We start from the raw sequence: 20,749 nt of genomic DNA, 5'->3' as shown, positions 1-20,749 counted from the left end.
GGGAAAAACAGATTGGCTCAGGCCAAAGGTCAGGTGGGTTTTGTGCTCAAGTTATTCCCTTCACCACTCAATACGTGCCTAGCCTGGCAGCTGCAGACTTCGGTCAGTGGGTGGTTATGGCCATAACCAGCCTTGGAATGGTCCAGTGAAGAGGCCTCCCACCCACCTAAATAATCCCACTGTGACCATCATCGGTCAAAATGTTAGCCGGTCGTACTGCTATAGACAAAAATGTACATGTAATCACAAGCTTAATCCATTGCGTGATGGCAGACATTGATGTGAGGAAGATCATATTTATTGTGTTCTCAGTTTTTGTTCATTAAAAAACAATTAACAAAAAATAGCTATGTCATGATGTCTAGATGTTATTCGTCGGTAACAGGAGACTGCAAAGTTTACATGGTAATAAACTAATACATGAGAAACAGAAATGTTAAACGTGCTTATTTCATCCGCTGTCGGCCCTTACGTTTCTCCATTGCCTCCCAATGTCTTGGTTCCACGGAATTTAGGTGCATTATATGGAGTGCAGAAATCCCTTGATCTGTAAAAGGAAAACATGTTAAAAATTTCTAATGGGCATAATCACAAGTCCAGAAAGTGGCTAGCGGTGAAATTTCACTAAAGAGGGATTTGGTTCAAAGATAACAAGAAATAGGAGCAGGAGGAGGCCACTGAACCCCTCAGGCCCATCATTCAATAAAATCACCCTCTATCTCGACGCCACTTTCCCACCCTACCCCCACATCCCTTCATTTCTGTAGTGCCCAAAAGAATCTATCGATCTCCTCAGTATCCTCAACAACTGAGCATCCACAGTTCACTGGGGCAGAGAATTCCAATCCCCTGACTGAAGGCATTTTTCCCTTGCCTCTGTGCTTAACGGCTGCCACTTTTATGCTGAGACTAGGGTATAATGTCCTGCACTTTCCAGCCAGTAAAACAATGGCCTCGGTCTCCCGATCTCCAGATCGTGGGAGGCCAGAGGTACCACCCAAGATGCAGGTCAGGACCCTGTGGAAGTCCCGATGCGTTGACCTCCGAGGGAATTACCCAGAAAGTTTGAACTCCCGATGAAAAACTCGCCTGCTCCTCAGGACCCTCTGCAAAACTCTCCAACTCTGAGTTAGAGTCAAAGACTTCAGACATTTCCGTAATTACCCAGGAAATGTTAGAGAGAAAAGTCCTGGGCAGGATTTTACGCTGATCGGCCGCTCGCACGCCACAACCCGATTGGACGTGAAATCGCGCGAGGTGATGTTGGGCGAGCGTCCCGACGTCAACCCGCGCTCATGTGACATTTTGGTCGGCGGGACTCCGCAAAAGTTGGAAATGCGCCCGCTGACAATTAGGAGGGTAATTAATCCAATTAACGGAGCAATCGACTCCAATTTTCCATCGTCCACCCAACCTTACGGCCAGACGGACTTTACATTTTTCATGTAACCTCATCCAAGGGCAGGATGAGGTTTCCATTATGGAATAAAATAAAAATAAAAAACCTGTGGGCAGCACTTTTCGAATCTATATGTTCAGGTGCCTGAATCTGATGCTTGGGCTTTTTCTCCAGCTTTTTGAAGTTTTATTTGATGGTTTTCGGGCCTGCAGCTCCCCGAGGCAGCTCTCTGCCTCCAGGGAGCTTCCTGTCAGCGTTCCCCCCGCTCCCACATTGACGCCAGCGCCTGCCCTTTCCCTGTCCCCGCCCCAGCAGCGCTGAGCCTCCCAGTGCGCACTTCACACGGGCTGGCCTTTAATTGGTCAGACAGTGTGAAATCGCGTTCGGGGGCCGCTCACGGTTGGTGGTCTGTTTCCTGGCTGACCCCGGGCCTGCAGATTACCACCGTCTGCCAAGCTAAAAATTCAGGCCCTAGTCTAACACCTGAGTCACTATGGAACTGAATCTCCTAATCACTCACACTGACCCCCCAGCTCCCCTCTCAACCTCCGATTACACCCCCTGACCCCCTGATTAACCTTACCACCCCCCTGACCATGCTAACTCCCAACCACCCAACGACCCTCCAGACCTGAACCAGCCCAACTAGCCCTCAACCAGACCTGACCATTCCTCAACCCACCTACCCACTTACCCACCCACCCGCCTCACTCACCCGCCACCCTACCCACCCGCCACCCTATCCGCCTACCTCCTCATCCACCTGTCACCCTACCCACCCACCACTTCACCTACCTACCTCCTCACCCACCTACCCACTTACCCACTGACCCACCTCACTCACCCACCACCCTACCCACCCGCCACCCTATCCACCTACCTCCTCATCCACCTGCCACCCTACCCACCCACCATCCTACCCACCTACCTCCTCACCCACTACCCACTTACTTCACACACCTACCCATCCTACCACCCTGCCCATTCACCCACTTACCCAATTCACCCATTTCATCCATACACTCATTCACTGATATTCATACTGGACGTTTAAACTTGCCATGTGGTAGCTCGTGCTATAAAAAGTGGGCATGCCCAGCATTTCCTCCAATGCTACAGAGCTGCGATGGAGTTCTTCAATGGGTGCCGCACTCTGCATTTCCTTGCAGACCCAGCCAGAAATGCGGAGTGGTGTCAGGGAGCAGGAAGGTACAGTCGGCGCAGCAATCTGGTGTCTACTGCCACTTTACAGAGGATCCAGGCTGGCGTCTGGGCACAGGGAGCTACTAGATTTGGAATTCCTCTCTGAATCTCACCAGCTTCTTTAAGAGGCCCCTTAAAACCTACCCCCACGTTTCTGACCAAGTTTTCGGTCACCTATTCTTTGGCTCCGCATCAATTTTTGTCTGATTATATCACCAAAAGTCCCGATGTTTTTACTGCATTAAATGTGCTGTATCAATGCACGTTTCTATTGTCATTACAATATTCTAAAGCTGGTTCTGTGTCCTATTCATTTATCTAGCCATCGAAAGCTTACCTTGCTGTACCTTTGTAACATAGATAGAAATTATAAAGAGAATCTGATTTACCCAAGTTACAGAATCACTGAATCATAGAATCTTTACAGTGCAGAAGGAGGCCATTTGGCCCATCGAGTCTGCACTGGCTCTTTGTAAGAGTATTCCACCTAGTCTCACTCTGCTGCCTTATCCCCATAACCTTGCACATTCTCTCTCTTTTTCAAATAGCGATCTAATTCCCTTTCGAACACCTCGATCGAACCTGCCTCCACCACCCTCCCAGGAAGTTTGTTCCAGACTCCAACCACTCTCTGGGTGAAAGATTTTTTCCTCACATCACATTAACTCCTTCTGCCAATTATTTTGACTCTGTGCCCTCTAGTTCTTGATGTTCTCCTGAGCAGGAGCAGTTTTTCACTATTTACCCTGTCCATACCCCTCAGGATCTTGAATACCTCTATCAAGTCTCCTCTCAGCCTTCTTTTCCCCAAGGAAAACAGTCCCAACCTTTCCAATCTATCCTCATAGCTACAGTTCCTTACCCCCGGAATCATTCTTGTGAATCCCCTCTGTACTCCGTCCAATGACTTCACATCCTTCCTCAAGTATGGCACCCAGTACTGGACGCAGTACTCCAGACGAGGCCTAACTAGTTTATACAATAGACCTGATTTGCACACTTCAGTATTTTCGATTATTAATATTTTTCTTTTTAAATATATCGTCCTAGTTTCATAAAGACAGGATATGATTATTCTTAGGCATTGGGTAAAATAATGTTCATAATAACATTCTGAGCAATATAGATACAACTGCACACTGTCTAACTCCTGTGAAGGAGTTTATTTTGTAACATCTTCCGTATCCAAATTAAATCAGGGTTAGTTTTTGCGAGGTTTAAACTCTCAACAAGCATCACTAACACAGACGTTCTGGTGGTTGCTGTGCATACATTGGTCGCTATGTTTCCTATGTTACGATAGTTGTCCGTATTCTAGTACCTTTTCAATGAGATCATGACATTTTGCTTCATTCGCTTTGAAATCTTCATTAACATCTAATGTCAAAACCGGAACTCTATTCAAGTAGTCAAAGTGAAGCCTGAAATTAGAACATTGAATAAACTGAGAGTCAAATAAACCAATACTTTCCACTCCAAAATTACCCAAGCCTGGATATTGTCCAGGTCTTGCTGCATTTGGACATGGACTGCTTCAGTATCTGAGGAGTCGTGAACGGCGCTGAACATTGTGCAATCATCAGCGAACATCCCCACTCCTGACCTTATCATGGAAGGAAGGTCATTGATGAAGATGGTTGGTCTGAGGACACTACCCTGAGAAACTTCTGCAGTGATGTCCTGGAACTGAGGTGATTGACCTCCAATGACCACAGCCATGAGTATTGCTTAAAAAGGCATACTCTAGGACTCCCTCTCCAACAGCACTGTGGGTGTACCTACACCACAGGGATTGTAGCAGTTCAAGAAGGCCACTCACCACCACCTTCTCAAGGGCAATTAGGAACAGGCAAAAAAAAACTGGCCTAGCCAGCAATGCCCACATCCCATAAATTAATTTTTTAAAATGTCAAAGCTTTTCGTCTTGCACTCATCAGGGCATTCGCAAGAATACCAAATGTAAAGGGAACAACAATTTATACTTCATGAGAAGAGAGTGCTGATTGGCTGGCAAGTGGACTCTGCTTGATAAAGGAGTTGCTGTGGAGAATGCACCAATTAACTGATAACTGACAGGAAACTGCCAAGCTTTGCTTAAATTCAAACCAGGCAGGTTGACTCTGATTGGTCAAGGCATTGCCGTGGGGAATGAACGAGAAAATGACTGCCACCTATTTTGTTCAGTTGAAACAGGTGCAATGTGCGTACATGTTTTTCTGTCTACAAAGAACAGGGCCCTGTACTAATACATGTAGCGTCCAGCACACGTAAGTGTGCCACACGGTCAGCCTGACTGATAATCTTAAATTGGTTGTCAGTGTAATTCTTAGCACATTCAGGATTGTTTATCAAATGCTGTCAAATAGAGGAATCACATCTAATATTGGACACGGTTTTGAGTTTTCCAAACACAGGCTGGTTAGGTGTGGTCAGTACAGCGGAAGGGACACGCTGTTTGATACAATCTGCCAGTCTTTGGGACTTAGGGCCTACATACCTATCATCACACTGGCACTGTAATTCATATACCACATTACCCGTTTGTGTGATAGGCAGAACGTCTTTTTGGCTTGACGGCAGCATCCTGTTAGTGGTGACTATCATTCATGTTGCTACTGCATAGTGGCAGCGTGAAATGACTAGCTTCACCTGTTGCTCAAATTTCCTACAGCTCCACGCACTATAAGATTGGCCTTATCGGCAACCTTGTAAATAGAGGCAGAGCCACTTGCTCACCGTGCAAGCTTGGTGCTGAGATAGGGCCATCAAAGGCATCCTGCAGGATAATGGCTACTCTGATCAGACCATTGCTCACTGTATAATCACACAAACTCATGAATGGGCCTAAGGCCGCTACTTTTGGTGCTGAAAAGTGCCCAGTCTACCTCAGATTACCCTGGGAGGGGTAACATATCTCAAAAACAGGTGAAGTTATCCATTTCACACTGATACTTACAGTGTGGCACACTTACGCGTGCTGGACGCTACATATATTAATACACAGGGCCCTGTTCTTTGCAGACAGAAAGAACATGTATGCACATTGCACCTGTTTCAGCTAAACAAAATAGGTGACAGCCATTTCCTGGTTCATTCCCCACGGCAATGCCTTGACCAATCAGAGTCAACCTGCCTGGTTTGAATTTAAACAACACTTGGCAGTTAACTGTCAGTCATCGGTTAAATGGTGCATTCTCCATGGCAAAGCCTCTACCAATCAGAGTCCATTTGCCAGCCAATCAGCACTCTCTTCTCATGAAGTTTAAATTGATGTTCTCTTTACATTAGGTATTCTTGAAAATGTCCTGATGAGTGCAAGACGAAAATCTTCGACATGTATCTTTTTCAACAGTACACAAGTTCTGTACTACCAAAGGACTACTTGTAAATCACAACCATCTTCCTTTATGCTAGATATGACTCTAACCAGTGGAGAGTTTTCCCCCCTGATTACCATTGACCCCAGTTTTGCTAGGGCTCCTTGGTGCCACACTCTGACAAATGCTGCCTTAATGTCAAGGGCAGTCACTATCACCTCACCTCGGGAGTTCAGCTCTTTTGTCCATGTTTGAACCAAGGCTGTAACGAAATCAGGAGCTGAGTGACCTGGCAGCAGTGAGCAGGTTATTGAGTAACCCTGGCGGAACCCAAACTGAGCGCCAGTGAGCAGGTTATTGCTAAGCAATTGCCGCTTGATAGCACTGTTGATGACCCCTTCCATCACTTCACTGATGATTGAGAGTAGACTGATGGGGCAGTAATTGACTGGGTTGGATTTGTCCTGCTTTTTGTGTACACAACATGCCTGGGCAATTTTCCACATAGCTGGGTAGATGCCAGAGTTGTAGCTGCACTGGGACATCTTGGCTAGGGTAGCAGCAAGTTCTGGAGCACAAGTCTTCAGTACTATCGCTGCAATGTTTTCAGGGACGATAGCCTTTGCAGTATCCAGTGCCTTCAGCTGTTTCTTGATGTCATGTGGAGTGAATCGAATTGGCTGAAGACTGGCATCTGTGATGCTGGGGACCTCCGGAGGAGGCCAAGATGGATCATCCACTCAGCACTTCTGACCTTATCTGACCTAATATTTCCTTATTTGGCTTGCTTTGTTTTATAATGCTCCTGTGAAACAACTTGGGATGCTTCTCTATATTAAAGGCGCCAAATGAATATAAATATAAAATAAGTTGTTGTTGTTGTTAAGATAATTAGCAAAACAGCCAGAGATGACACAGGAGAATTTTCATTTACGTAGCAAGTTGTTGTAATTTTTAATGTGTTGCCTGAAAAGGGGGTAGAAACAGATTCAGCAGGAACTTTCAAAAGGGAAATTGGTTAAATGCTTGAAAAGGAAAATGTCCAGGGGGAGTGGGACTCATTGGACAGCTCCTTCAAAGGGCTGGCACAGGCACATGGGTCCAATGTCCTCCTCCTGTGCTGTAAGATTCTAGCTCGACTTAACACCTCTACCATTCTAACACTCTCAGTGCCCTCATTGCAATCTTCCTCCGCTGTTTCCCCCTCAGCCTAACCTGTGCATTTGGTTAGGGGTTTGGTTCTGAACTGAGCGTGGCAGAGATGCCATTAACATTCACACTTCAAAATTCAGACGCTTAGAAAAACCCGGAGAAAGTAGAGAAAGTTGCTCTTGCCGTGTAGTCCTGTGTTGCAGCCAGCACTCATGTTTAATGTGAAGCTTCTCCAGATACTCAATCGGAATTTCCTTCTCCTCCTGTCGACCTCTCAGGGTCAGTCTCTTCATACAGTTCTGAAAAGCAAAGAGACATCTCGTTTCTGCATTTCCGTCAGCCCCAGTACAAACCTCTTACCTTCCAAAACTTTCTCATTCTCATTTCGAAAGTTATATTCTCATTATCTCCTCCCACCTGCCCAATATCATTTACCATATCTGACACGGTGGCAATTACACCTCTCTCCCCATCCCTGTCACCATCAACTACAAATCGACTTGCCTTTCCAATTCTCTCTCACTCTGTATATATCCCTCAGTTTAGTAGCTCACTGTGTAGAAGGAAATGTGTCTCTTCATTTCACGGTACAACACATTCCAAAGCCAAAGTTTGTTGAATCCACTGAATGAGCGCACACACACGTTTCTCTATTAGCTTAAAACAATTCTCCAAACCAATGCCTGGATTGTGCATCAAGTCACACTTTAAACCTCTGAGAATTGGGATTGAATGCATAACAAAGCCAATGGGATTAAGTCTCCTGTCTCTGTTGATTACGAGATCCGATGTGGAACAGGTTGAAACAATTGGATCCAGTAGATGGATTAAAAAAAGACTTTAAAAAGACACTTGGGAGACTCCCACCACCAACCCCACCCCCCACCACCCCCACCCCACCACCCCACCCCCCACCCCTCCACCACCCCCACCCCCCACCACCCCCACCCACCCCACCCTACCACCCCCCACCACCCCCACCCCCCACCCCACCACCCACCCCACCCCCCATTCCCACCACCAACATAAATCGCTCCCCAGCCCCACAAGATATCAGCTTTGGCTCAGTTGAAAGCATTCTCTCTTCAGAATCAGAAGGTCATGGGTTCAAGTCCCACTCCAGAGATTTGAGCATAATACCCACCCAGGGAGTGCTGCACTGTCAGAGGGTCAGCACTGAGGGAGCGCTGTACTGTTGGAGGGTCATTGCTGAGGGAGTGCTGTACTGTTGGAGGGTCATTGCTGAGGGAGCACTGTATGTTGGAGGGTCATTGCTGAAGGAGTGCTGTACTGTTGGAGGGTCATTGCTGAGGGAGTGCTGCACCGTCGGAGGGTCAGTACTGAGGGAGCGCTGCACCGTCGGAGGGTCAGTACTGAGGGAGTGCTGCACTGTCAGAGGGTCAGTACTGAGGGAGTGCTGCACTGTCAGAGGGTCAGCACTGAGGGAGCGCTGTACTGTTGGAGGGTCATTGCTGAGGGAGTGCTGCACCGTCGGAGGGTCAGTACTGAGGGAGCGCTGCACTGTTGGAGGGTCAGTACTGAGTGAATGCTGCATTGTTGGAGGGTCAGTACTGAGGGAGTGCTGCACTGTTGGAGCGTCAGTACTGAGGGAGCGCCGCACTGTCGGAGGGTCAGTACTGAGGGAGTGCTGCACTGTGGGAGGGTCAGTGCTGAGGGAATGCTGCACTGTCGGCGGGTCAGTATTGAGGGAGTGCTGCACTATCAGAGGGTCAGTACTGAGGGAGCGCTGCACTGTGGGAGGGTCAGTGCTGAGGGAATGCTGCACTGTCGGCGGGTCAGTATTGAGGGAGTGCTGCACTGTCAGAGGGTCAGTACTGAGGGAGTGCTGCACTGTTGGAGAGTCAGTACTGAGGGAGTGCTGCACTGTCAGAGGGTCAGTACTGAGAGAGCAGTGCACTGTCAGAGGGTCAGTACTGAGGGAGTGCTGCACTGTTGGAGGGTCAGTACTGAGGGAGTGCTGCACTATTGGAGGGTCAGTACTGAGGGAGTGCTGCACTGTCAGAGGGTCAGTACTGGAGGGGTCTGCACTGTCGGAGGTGCTATCTTTAAGGTGAAACTGTAATCCATGACCCTGTGTTTTTTGTGTTTTTTTATTATCCCAGGAGCTTTTGTGGCTGAGGGTGATGGGGGTAACAGGTGCTCAGAGGGAGATGGGGGTAACAGGTGTTCAGAGGGTGATGGGGGGTAACAGGTGTTCAGAGGGTGATGGGGGGTAACTGGTGTTCAGAGGGTGATGGGGGGTAACTGGTGTTCAGAGGGTGATGGGGGGTAACTGGTGTTTAGAGGGTGATGGGGGTAACTGGTGTTCAGAGGGTGATGGGGGTAACTGGTGTTCAGAGGGTGATGGGGATAACTGGTGTTCAGAGGGTGATAACTGGTGTTCAGAGGGTGATGGGGGTAACTGGTGTTGAGAGGGTGATGGGGGTAACAGGAGTTCAGAGGGTGATGGGGGGTAACTGGTGTTCAGAAGGTGATGGGGGTAACTGGTGTTCAGAGGATGATGGTGTAACAGGAGTTCAGAGGGTGATGGGGGGTAACAGGTGTTCAGAGGGTGATGGGGGGCAACTGGTGTTCAGAGGATGATGGGGTAACAGGAGTTCAGAGGGTGATGGGGGTAAATGGTGTTTAGAGGTTGATGGGGGGTAACTGGTGTTCAGAGGGTGATGGGGGTAACAGGAGTTCAGAGGGTGATGGGGGTAACAGGAGTTCAGAGGGTGATGGGGGGTAACAGGAGTTCAGAGGGTGATGGGGGTAACTGGTGTTCAGAGGGTGATGGGGGGTAACTGGTGTTCAGAGGGTGATGGGGGTAACTGGTGTTCAGAGGTTGATGGGGGGTAACTGGTGTTCAGAGGGTGATGGGGGGGTAACTGGTGTTCAGAGGGTGATGGGGGTAACAGGAGTTCAGAGGGTGATGGGGGGTAACAGGTGTTCAGAGGGTGATGGGGGTAACTGGTGTTCAGAGTGTGATGGGGGGTAACTGGTGTTTAGAGGGTGATGGGGGTAACTGGTGTTCAGAGGGTGATGGGGGGTAACTGGTGTTCAGAGGGTGATGGGGGGTAACTGGTGTTCAGAGTGTGATGGGGGGTAACTGGTGTTCAGAGGGTGATGGGGGTAACTGGTGTTCAGAGGGTGATGGGGGTAACTGGTGTTCAGAGGGTGATGAGGGGTAACTGGTGTTCAGAGGGTGATGGGGGGTAACTGGTGTTCAGAGGGTGATGGGGGGTAACTGGTGTTTAGCTGTGATGTTCCAGCAACATGAGCAAAGGGCCAAGCTTGATGGAGCAGCTGTTTTTTTTCCCTGCCATCATTTTTCAGATGTCCGTGTATTGTTAGACTAGAGTCACATGTTGCCCAGGGCAGAGGGATATTGGCAGATTTTCTCCCCTGAAGGACATTGCTGAAGATGATGGGATTCAATCCAGCAACTTTAATGGGTGATTTTTCTAACAATAGCCATTCGTGGCTGGATTTATTGGGCACAGTCTAACGAGCTCTTGATAACCAGTTCAGTTGTGGAACAGCCAGTAGCAGACCATCAGACAATCTCACCTCAGGTGTCACTCGAAGATAGATGATGCCATCAAGCTCGATATTTTTACCAAAGCAGCTGTGTATCCAGCCATGCCAGTTCTGATACATAATCCACTCAGTCTCATTGATACAATCAGAATCGTACAAGTTGGAAGCAAAGACATATCTGTCATTAAAAAACAAATTCAGATGGAGTTTAACATTAGTTTTCCTGTTTGCTGTTCATGTTGCGTTGCTTAAGTCAGAGATTTTTTTATCATATTGATCACCCCAGAGAGTTTGGATAGCTGAAGGGGAATATTTGGTCACAGTTCATATCAATATATGTTACCTGGAATTACAGAGAATTTTACAGCAGAGAAACAGACCATTTGGCCCCTCTGGTCTATGGTTCACAGGAACCTTCTCCCCTTCCTCTTCATCTTGCCCTGTCAACATAACCACCCATCCCTTTATCCCTCGTGTGCTTACCAAGATTTCCCTCCTATGCAATAACATGATGTTACTGTCAATCAATTATTTTAAATCCTTTTTGCTTCCTCTAATTCCTTCCTTGACCTTGAAGGCATAACTGTGCTCTCCCCTGGGCGACCATTCCCCATGTGTCACCCTGGATTCTGTGTTCAGCCAGCTATTCAACCATGAGTACCTGATTCTGTTCTCACCTGACTTCCTCACACAGAAGTGACTGAACAGTGTTTGCAAGCGGAGTTTGCCTCACACTGGCTTTGTCTTCTCTACGTACAGTACAAATTCAAACCTAAACTTGCTTATGATGCTGCTACAAAGAAAGAAAGACTTGTATTTACATAGTGCCTTTGTCCCAAAGCGCTTTACGTTCAGTAAAGAACATTTTGGAGTGCAGACACTGTTGTAATGTAGCAAACACAGCAGCCAATTTGCACACAGTAAGCTCCCACAAACAGGAACGTGACATTGAGATAATCAGTTTTACCGATGCTGATGATTGAGGGATTAATATTGTCCAGGACACTTGGGGAGAGCTCCTCCCCTGCTCTTCCTCGAAATAGTGCCATGGGATCTTTTACACCCACCCAAGAGGGCAGACAGGGCCTCGGTTTAGTGTCTTCTCTGAAAGACGGCACCTCTGACAGAGCAGCACTCCCTTGGCGCTGGGAGTGTCAGCATGGATTTTGTGAATTTCTGGAATGGGACTTGAACTGACAACGAGGTGAGAGTGTTTCACAGTGAGCCACAGCTAACTCCTGGCATAGCTTCACTTAGCCTGTGGGATACAGAGAAATGATCAAAGTTCACAGAGTGAAATATCATGGATACCTCATTACCTGTCACTGTACAGAGATCGCTCAAAGAATTGAACTGGACGGACAGAATCCTTCATGCTGTCGCTGAGAGATTTGAGCTGTGACCGTATACGACTTAAACAGGCATAACTCTGGAAGGTGTAGGACCAGCGTTCTGGTTTATCGTACATCATCTGCAGGAGGTTTCCTCCACTCTTTTGCGATGTCGTCAGCTCCTTCAACATACACGCACACAGAGTTAGGATTAAACCAACATACACGCACACAGAGTTAGGATTAAACCAACATACACGCACACAGAGTTAGGTTTAAACCAACATACACGCACACAGAGTTAGGTTTAAACCAACATACACGCACACAGAGTTAGGATTAAACCAACATACACGCACACAGAGTTAGGTTTAAACCAACATACACACACACAGAGTTAGGATTAAACCAACATACACGCACACAGAGTTAGGATTAAACCAACATACACGCACACAGAGTTAGGATTAAACCAACATACACGCACACAGAGTTAGGTTTAAACCAACATACACACACACAGAGTTAGGATTAAACCAACATACACACACACAGAGTTAGGTTTAAACCAACATACACACACACAGAGTTAGGATTAAACCAACATACACACACACAGAGTTAGGATTAAACCAACATACACACACACAGAGTTAGGATTAAACCAACATACACGTACACAGATATAGGTTTAAACCAACATACACACACACAGAGTTAGGTTTAAACCAACATACACGCACACAGAGTTAGGTTTAAACCAACATACACGCACACAGAGTTAGGATTAAACCAACATACACGCACACAGAGTTAGGTTTAAACCAACATACACGCACACAGAGTTAGGTTTAAACCAACATGACAACTCATCACAAGAAAAATACCACCAAAAAAAAAGCAACAACTTTATGAAACTCTCTTCAGAAGCACGTACTCCATAGGGGCCCAGGAACACTCAGCCCTCTCACAGACATTCATTTGCTAGCACGGATGATGAGGTCAAGAGATGGGAACCCCCGACAATTTATTCTCCTGTCTGGACGCCATCTTTTGATGAGGTCTCTCCCCCGGGTCAGGTGGACATGATAAACACCACAGCTGTTATTTTAAGGAAAAGCAAAGATGCCCTCCCCAGTGTCCTTGTCAATATTTATCCCTTAATTAACATCACCACATGGGATCCGGTCATTATTACGTCGCTGTTTGTGAGATTTTTCCATTCTGCAAACTGGCTGCCCAGTTTTGTACACTACAGCCATGGCTACACTTCACAAGCACTTCATTGGCTGAAAAGCATTTTGGGATATCCTGAAGTCATGAAAGGCACTATATAAATGTAAGTTCTTTCATTGTTTTTTCCCTGTTGGAGAGTGACGCTGGAAAGGAGGGGTCTGATTTGATGTGTCGTTATAACGGATTCTCTGCTCAAACACTCTCCCTTTCCTCTTCAGACGAAGGAAACTGGATCAGAGAAATAACTATCACGTTATGAAATTAATTACCCGTGTGGAACGAAGCTGCAAGGCTCTCGGGTACGTGATCTGCAGAGAAAGATTCAGCACCTTTCTGCAGTTACTAAACCCAGACCAATTGCTGCTACTGAAAGACGGGCCAACAGACATAACGGGGGGAGTGGATTAGCTGCCCATATATTAACCGCTGTCCCCCATAGCACGGGACAGGAGTGGGAGCGGAAATCGGGAGCCAACCTGCCATTTGGAACTAGATAATTAAAGGTTATCCAGCCAATAGACACTGGTAATGCAATGCCCAGATCTTAATCAGGGTGAGAGTGGACAGTGGGGAGGGAGTGGGCAGTGGGGTGGGAGTGGGCAGTGGGGTGGGAGTGGGCAGTGGGGCGGGAGTGGGCAGTGGGGAGGGAGTGGTCAGTGGAGTGGGAATGGGCAGGGGGGAGGGAGTGGTCAGTGGGGTGGGAGTGGGCAGTGGGGAGGGAGTGGTCAGTGGGGTGGGAGTGGACAGTGGGGTGGGAGTGGGCAGTGGGGTGGGAGTGGTCAGTGGGGAGGGAGTGGGTAGTGGGGTGGGAGTGGGCAGTGGGGAGGGAGTGGGCAGTGGGGGTGGGAGTGGGCAGTGGGGTGGGAGTGGTCAGTGGGGAGGGAGTGGGCAGTGGTCAGTGGGGAGGGAGTGGGCAGTGGGGAGGGAGTGGTCAGTGGGGTGGGAGTGGGCAGTGGGGAGGGAGTGGTCAGTGGGGTGGGAGTGGACAGTGGGGTGGGAGTGGGCAGTGGGGTGGGAGTGGGCAGTGGGGAGGGAGTGGGCAGTGGGGTGGGAGTGGTCAGTGGGGAGGGAGTGGGCAGTGGTCAGTGGGGAGGGAGTGGGCAGTGGGGTGGGAGTGGTCAGTGGGGAGGGAGTGGGCAGTGGTCAGTGGGGTGGGAGTGGGCAGTGGGGTGGGAGTGGTCAGTGGGGAGGGAGTGGGCAGTGGTCAGTGGGGAGGGAGTGGGCAGTGGGGTGGGAGTGGTCAGTGGGGAGGGAGTGGGCAGTGGTCAGTGGGGAGGGAGTGGGCAGTGGGGTGGGAGTGGTCAGTGGGGAGGGAGTGGGCAGTGGTCAGTGGGGTGGGAGTGGGCAGTGGGGTGGGAGTGGTCAGTGGGGAGGGAGTGGGCAGTGGTCAGTGGGGTGGGAGTGGGCAGTGGGGTGGGAGTGGTCAGTGGGGAGGGAGTGGGCAGTGGTCAGTGGGGTGGGAGTGGGCAGTGGGGTGGGAGTGGTCAGTGGGGAGGGAGTGGGCAGTGGTCAGTGGGGTGGGAGTGGGCAGTGGGGAGGGAGTGGGCAGTCGGGAGTGGGCAGTGGGGAGGGAGTGGGCAGTGGGGAGGGAGTGGGCAGTCGGGAGTGGGCAGTGGGGAGGGAGTGGGCAGTGGGGAGGGAGTGGGCAGTCGGGAGTGGGCACTGGGGAGGGAGTGGGCAGTGGGGAGGGAGTGGGCAGTCAGGAGTGGTCAGTGGGGAGGGTGTGGTCAGTGAGGTGGGAGTGGTCAAGCCGGTTTTAAGACAGGTGTTTAAAAGGCGGGAAGGAAGGGGTGGGTGTGTCCGTTGGGGGTGCATTATGCACCCTGGGGGCACCTCACCAAAAATTATACCCATCCCGCTTCGTTTCCTTGTGCCTGGCCTCCAAAATCAACCACCCCCCAACCCCCAACCCCCAACCCCCACCCCCACCCCATCGCCCACATGCCCAACACCCCCCTGCCCAAAAGGCCCAGCTCCCTGGCTACAGTGTCATCTCCTTTTCAGACCAGGGTCAGCTTGGGGTCCTGGCAGTGCCCACTCTGAGGTCTGGCACTGTCAGGACTGCCGGAGCTGCCAGCCAATCGGATTGGCCGATTGGTCTCGTGGGCGGGGTTTCCTCCTGCCGAGAGGCAGAAGACTCACTCTCCGCTTGTTTAGCCTGCCCCGGGGTGTGGTATGACTGCTGTGCGGGGGCTGCGTTCAGGTGTGGTGGCTGCCTGCCTTCCTTCTGGGGGTGGGGTTGAGCAGTTTGCTCCCCACCCGCCCCACCCCACCTCTCTCCCCCCCACCCCCCCCTCCACCCGCCCCACCCCACCTCTCTCCCCCCCACCCCCCCCTCCACCCACCCCCACCCCCCCCTCCACCCACCCCCACCCCACCTCTCCCCCCCCACCCCCCCTCCACCCACCCCCACCCCGCCCCCACCCACCCCCACCCCACCTCTCCCCCCCCCACCCCCCCCTCCACCCACCCCCACCCCCCCCTCCACCCACCCCCACCCCCCCCTCCACCCACCCCCACCCCGCCCCCACCCACCCCCACCCCACCTCTCCCCCCCCACCCCCCCCTCCACCCACCCCCACCCCGCCCCCAACCCCCCCCCCCACCCCGCCCCCAACCCCCCCCCCCACCCACCCCCCCCAACCCCCCCCCAACCCCCCCAACCCCCCCCAACCCCCCCCCAACCCCCACAACCCCCCTGTAATATTCAGCCCCTCATCTCAGCAAAAAAGCCTCTTACCTCAGAATCCTCTTTCTCAGTTTGCACATTACACCAACGCGCAATTGGCTCGGCTACAACATCCCAATCATCGCTGGCTTGTCCTAGTATCTGCACCAATGTTGATTTTCCAGCAGCTGTCAATACATTTTAAAACACCAATCAACTGTAACAGCTCCGCCTTTAAACAAGCAATTCCAAGATAAAATGCGATTGGATGGCGGAGCATCCTGACCCTTTGTTGAAAGGGAGCAATTCCCAAGGCTCCAGGGAAAGAGCAGGGGCTACTTGGAGAGCTTTTTCAAAGAACCCAGCACAGGCACAATGGGCTGAATGGCCTCCTTCTACACTGTATGCTATGATAATCTCTCCAGAGAGTTTCATTTTTCATTAAAGATTAATTTTAGAAAGTGCCAAGCTTAAGTGCCTGTTATGTTTGTAACAATAGCTGGCATTTATATCACACCTTTAATATAAACATCCTGAGGTATTCTACAGGAGTGATGATCAGACGGATATTGATACAAAACCATGTAAGGAGGTATTGGGACAGGTGACCAAAAGCTCGGTTAAAGAGGTAGATTTCAAGGAACATCTTAAAGGGGCAGAGAGGAGAAGAGGTTTAGAGAGGGAATTCCACAGTTTGGGGCCCAGGCAGCTGAAGGCACGGCCACCAGTGATGAAGTGGTTAAAACAGGGAACTCGCAAGAGGCCAGGATTGGACGGACGCGGTGATCTCGAAGGGTCGGGGGGCTGGGGAGGTTACAGAGATGGGGAGGGGGCCAATCCATGGAGAAATTTGAAAATAAGACGGAGAATTTTAACATGGAGGTGTTGCTGGACTGAGAGCCAATAGGTCAGCGAACACAGGGAGCCATCAGTGAATGGTGCGAGTTAGGATATGCAGAGTCCTGGAGGATCATAGGGATGAAGGATGTGTAGATGGACAGGATTTAAGTAATTTTTTAAAATTCATTTACAGGGTGTGGGCTTCACTGGCTGGGCCAGCATTTATTGCCCATCCCTAATTACCCTTGAGAAGGTGGTGGTGAGCTGCCTTCTTGAACCGCTGCAGTCCATGTGGTGTACGTACACCCACAGTGCTGTTAGGAACGGAGTTCCAGGATTTTGACCCAGCGACAGTGAAGGAACGGCGATATATTTCCAAGTCAGGATGGTGAGTAACTTGGAGGGGAACTTCCAGGTGGTGGTGTTCCCATGTGTCTGCTGCCCTTGTCCTTCTAGATGGTAATGGTCGTGGGTTTGGAAGGTGCTGTTAAAGGAGACTTGGTGAATTTCTGCAGTGCATCTTGTAGATGGTACAGACTGCTGCTACTGTACGTTGGTGGTGTAAGGAGTGAATGTTTGTGGATGGGGCGCCAATCAAGTGGGCTATTTTGTCCTGGATGGTGTCAAGCTTCTTCAGCGTTGTGGGAGCTGCATTCACCCAGGCAAGAGGAGACTATTCCATCACACTCCTGACTTGTGCCTTGCAGATGGTGGACAGACTTTTGGGAGTCAGGAGGTGAGTTAATCTCCACAGGCTTCCTAACCTCTGACCTGATGTTGTAGCCACAGTATTTATATGGCTAGTTCAGTTCAGTTTCTGGTCAATGGTAACATCCAGGATGTTGATAGTGGGGGATTCAATGATGGTTATGCCATTGAATGTCAATAGATTGCTTCGGTATCTGAGGAGTCGTGAATGGTGCTGAACATTGTGCAATCATCAGCGAACATCCCCACTTCTGACCTTATGATGGAAGGAAGGTCATTGGTGAAGCAGCTGAAGGTGGTTGGGCCTAGGACACTACCCTGAGGAACTCCTGCAGTGATGTCCTGGAACTGAGATGACTGACCTCCAACAACCACAACCATCTTCCTTTGTGCTAGGTATGACTCCAACCAGCAGAGAGTTTTCCCCCTGATTCCCATTGACTCCAGTTTTGCTAGGGCTCCTTGATGCCACACTCGGTCAAATGCTGCCTTGATGTCAAGGGCAGTCACTCTCACCTCACCTCGGGAGTTCAGCTCTTTTGTCCATGTTTAAACCAAGGCTGTAATGAGGTCAGAGGCTGAGTGGCCCTGGCGGAACCCAAACTGGGTGTCAGTGAGCAGGTTATTGCTAAGCAAGTGCTGCTTGATAACACTGTTGATGACCCCTTCCATCACTTTATTGATGATGTAGAGTAGACTAATGTGGCGGTAATTGGCCAGGTTTGATTTATCCTGCTTTTTATGTACAGGACATACCTGGGCAATTTTCCACACAGCTGGGTAGATGCCAGTGTTGTAGCTGTATTGGAACAGCTTAGCTAGGGATGCGGCAAGTTCTGGAACTCAATATTCAGTACTATTGCCGGAATACTGTCAGGGCCCATAGCCTTTGCAGTATCCAGTGCCTTCAGCCATTTCTTGATATCACTTGAAGTGAATTGAATTGGCTGAAGACTGGCATCTGTGATGCTGGGGACCTCCGGAGGAGGCTGAGATGGATCATCCACTCGGCACTTCTGGCTGAAGATTGTAGCAAATGCTTCAGCCTTATCTTTTGCACTGATGTGCTGGGCTCCTCCATCATTGAGGATGGGGATATTTGTGGAGCCTCCTCCCCCTCCAGTGAGTTGTTTAATTGTCCACCACCATCCACGACTGGATGTGGCAGGACTGCAGAGCTTAGATCTGATCCGTTCGTTGTGGGAACGCTTAGCCCTGCTTTTATTTTCGAATTTGTGAATCGAAAAACAGCTTGTGGTAAAACAAAGCACCGAGCTTTAAAAGAGTGGACTTTCACTTTAAATATCATGTATATTAAACCATCTTGTGTCCACCTCAGCTCTATGTCTGAAATTCAGATCATGGACAAGGATCGTTTCAACACAGGAGCTGAATGCAGTCAAACACAGACGGCGGTTGACCTATCCAGTTCTCCCAAAGCTGGGGCCAAGGTTCTGATAGGCAGCCTTGCTTGTTAAAGACGCTTCATTGTCTGGCTGTGCAAAGGACACCATCACTCACCTATATTCCCCTCGATGGAAACTTTCCTGGGTTTGACGCTGCTAGACTCACATCGGCTCCTTTTGCACGGGGGAACCTCCATAGCCTAGACTGGGGCTGAAAATGAGAGTGTCAGATGTGATTTTAACCTCTCGTCCCCTTCTCTCCCTCTCTCTCTCTCTCTCTCTCTCTCTCTCTTTCTCTGTGCACTGAAGCAATCCAGCTGGGTTAGTGAGAGTTAGCGACAGGAAGCACATTCTCTCTCATTCATTCATTCATTCTGCAGCGGCTGGATGTGTGCCTGTGACTTCAGGAAGTCATAGTAACAGCTTTGCTAAAACCACCCATCTCTAAATTTCTTCTCTGGAATGAAGATGTTCCAACTCACACTCATTTCTAGAAATTCAGCACCACATGAGAGAAAGCACATTGACGGCAACAGCAACAACAACAGCAACGTGTATTTATATAGTGTCTTTAACACTGATAAAACCTCCCAAGGAGCTTTACAGAGGCATTATAAAATATTTGAGACTGAGCCACATAAGGAGGCACCTGGACAGTAGGTGCTTCATCAAAAAGATAGGTTTTTGGGGTGTCCAAAAGGAGGAAAGAGAGACGAGGAGGTTTTGGGGGGTGGGTGGGGGGAGTTCCAGAGCTTAGGGCCCAGGGAGCTGAAGGCCCGGCCACAAATGGTGGAGCAATTAAAATCAGAGATGTGTAAAAGGCCAGAATTGGAGGAGCGCGGATACCTTGCGGGGTGGGGGGGGTTGTGAGACTGAAGGAGATCATAGAGATAAAGAGAGGTGAGGCCATGAAAATCAAGGATTGTTCTCCTTCGATCCAAGAAAGTTAAGGAGTGTTTAAATGAGGTGTTCGAAATTATGGGGTAAATAGGGAGAAATTGTTATCAGTAGCAGAAGCACGGGTAACCAGGGGACACAGGTTGAAGGTCAAAAGAACCAGAGAGGAGATGAGATTTGCCCACCCGGCAACCGTAAGGTTGGACGGACGGCAGAAAATCGGGGTCAATTGTTCTATTAATTGGTTTAACTGCCCTCTTAATTGTTGGCGGGCGCACTTCCGAATTCTGCGCGCGTGCGCCGACCGAAACATCGCGGGAACGCGGGATAACGTCGGGGACACTCGCCTGATGTCATCTCGCCCGATTTCACGTTCGATCAGGTTGGGTCCGCGCCTGCACGCTCAGCGTCACATTCTACCCACAACGGCAGACGTTTAAAGGGATATTTCGGAATACACGGAATAGGTACATTCCAATGCGGGAAAAAAATTCCAAGGGGAGGACCCACCGTCCGTGGTTATAACTAAAAAAGTTAAAGACAGTATCAAATTTAAAGAAAAAGCATATAATTGTGCAAAAACAGGTGGCAGTTCAGAAGATTGGACAGAATATAAAGGACAGCAAAGATTTTTTTAAAAATTATTAAGGAGTAAAAAATTAGAATATGGGAGAAAGCCAGCTAGTAATATAAAGACGGATAGTAAGAGTTTCTATAGATATTTAAATAAGAAAAGAGTTAACAAAGTGAGCGTTGGTCCTATAGAGAGTGAGTCCGGGGAATTAATAATGGAAAATAAGGAGATGGCAGATGAATTGAATGGATATTTTCGGTCTTCACTATACAGGATACAAGTAACATCCCAGAAATAGCTGTAAATCAGGAAATGGGAGGAAGGGAGGAAATCAGGAAAATTACAATCATCAGGGAAGTGGTACTTAGCAAATCGCTGGAGCTGCGGGCTGAGAACTCCCTGGGTCCTGTTAGACTTCATCTTAGGGTCATAAAAGAAGTAGCTAGTGAGATAGTTGATACGTTGGTTTTAATTTTCC

The 20,749-nt window shown here is 49.3% G+C and overlaps 1 protein-coding gene across 1 annotated transcript; it reads right to left on the bottom strand.

Moving 5' to 3' along the window:
- Nucleotides 1-281: 281 nt before the first annotated feature.
- LOC144696486 (deoxycytidine kinase-like) lies at nt 282-19,383 on the bottom strand. The gene is made up of 7 exons (XM_078567875.1): nt 18,916-19,383; nt 15,919-16,034; nt 11,931-12,124; nt 10,642-10,789; nt 7,255-7,370; nt 3,924-4,023; nt 282-547 (listed from the first exon to the last, which is right to left on the bottom strand). The coding sequence occupies exons 1-7, from the start codon at nt 18,995-18,997 to the stop codon at nt 521-523; spliced, it is 783 nt and encodes a 260-aa protein (XP_078424001.1). The 5' UTR covers nt 18,998-19,383; the 3' UTR covers nt 282-520.
- Between the last annotated feature and the right edge of the window lie 1,366 nt (nt 19,384-20,749).

Source organism: Cetorhinus maximus, chromosome 1, assembly GCF_964194155.1.
Source record: "Cetorhinus maximus chromosome 1, sCetMax3.hap1.1, whole genome shotgun sequence".
In the NCBI taxonomy this organism is placed as follows: Eukaryota; Metazoa; Chordata; class Chondrichthyes; order Lamniformes; family Cetorhinidae; genus Cetorhinus; species Cetorhinus maximus.
This window is presented reverse-complemented; position numbering and strand designations above follow the sequence as displayed.

Excerpts from the sequence above, each read along its gene's own strand:
- LOC144696486 (XM_078567875.1), bottom strand. The coding sequence starts at position 18,997 with ATGGAGGTTCCCCCGTGCAAAAGGAGCCGATGTGAGTCTAGCAGCGTC. Across the intron at positions 16,035-18,915 it reads TTCCATCGAGGGGAATATAG|CTGCTGGAAAATCAACATTG; the intron begins GTGAGTGATGGT and ends ATGTATTGACAG. Across the intron at positions 12,125-15,918 it reads CTGAGAAAGAGGATTCTGAG|GAGCTGACGACATCGCAAAA; the intron begins GTAAGAGGCTTT and ends TGTATGTTGAAG.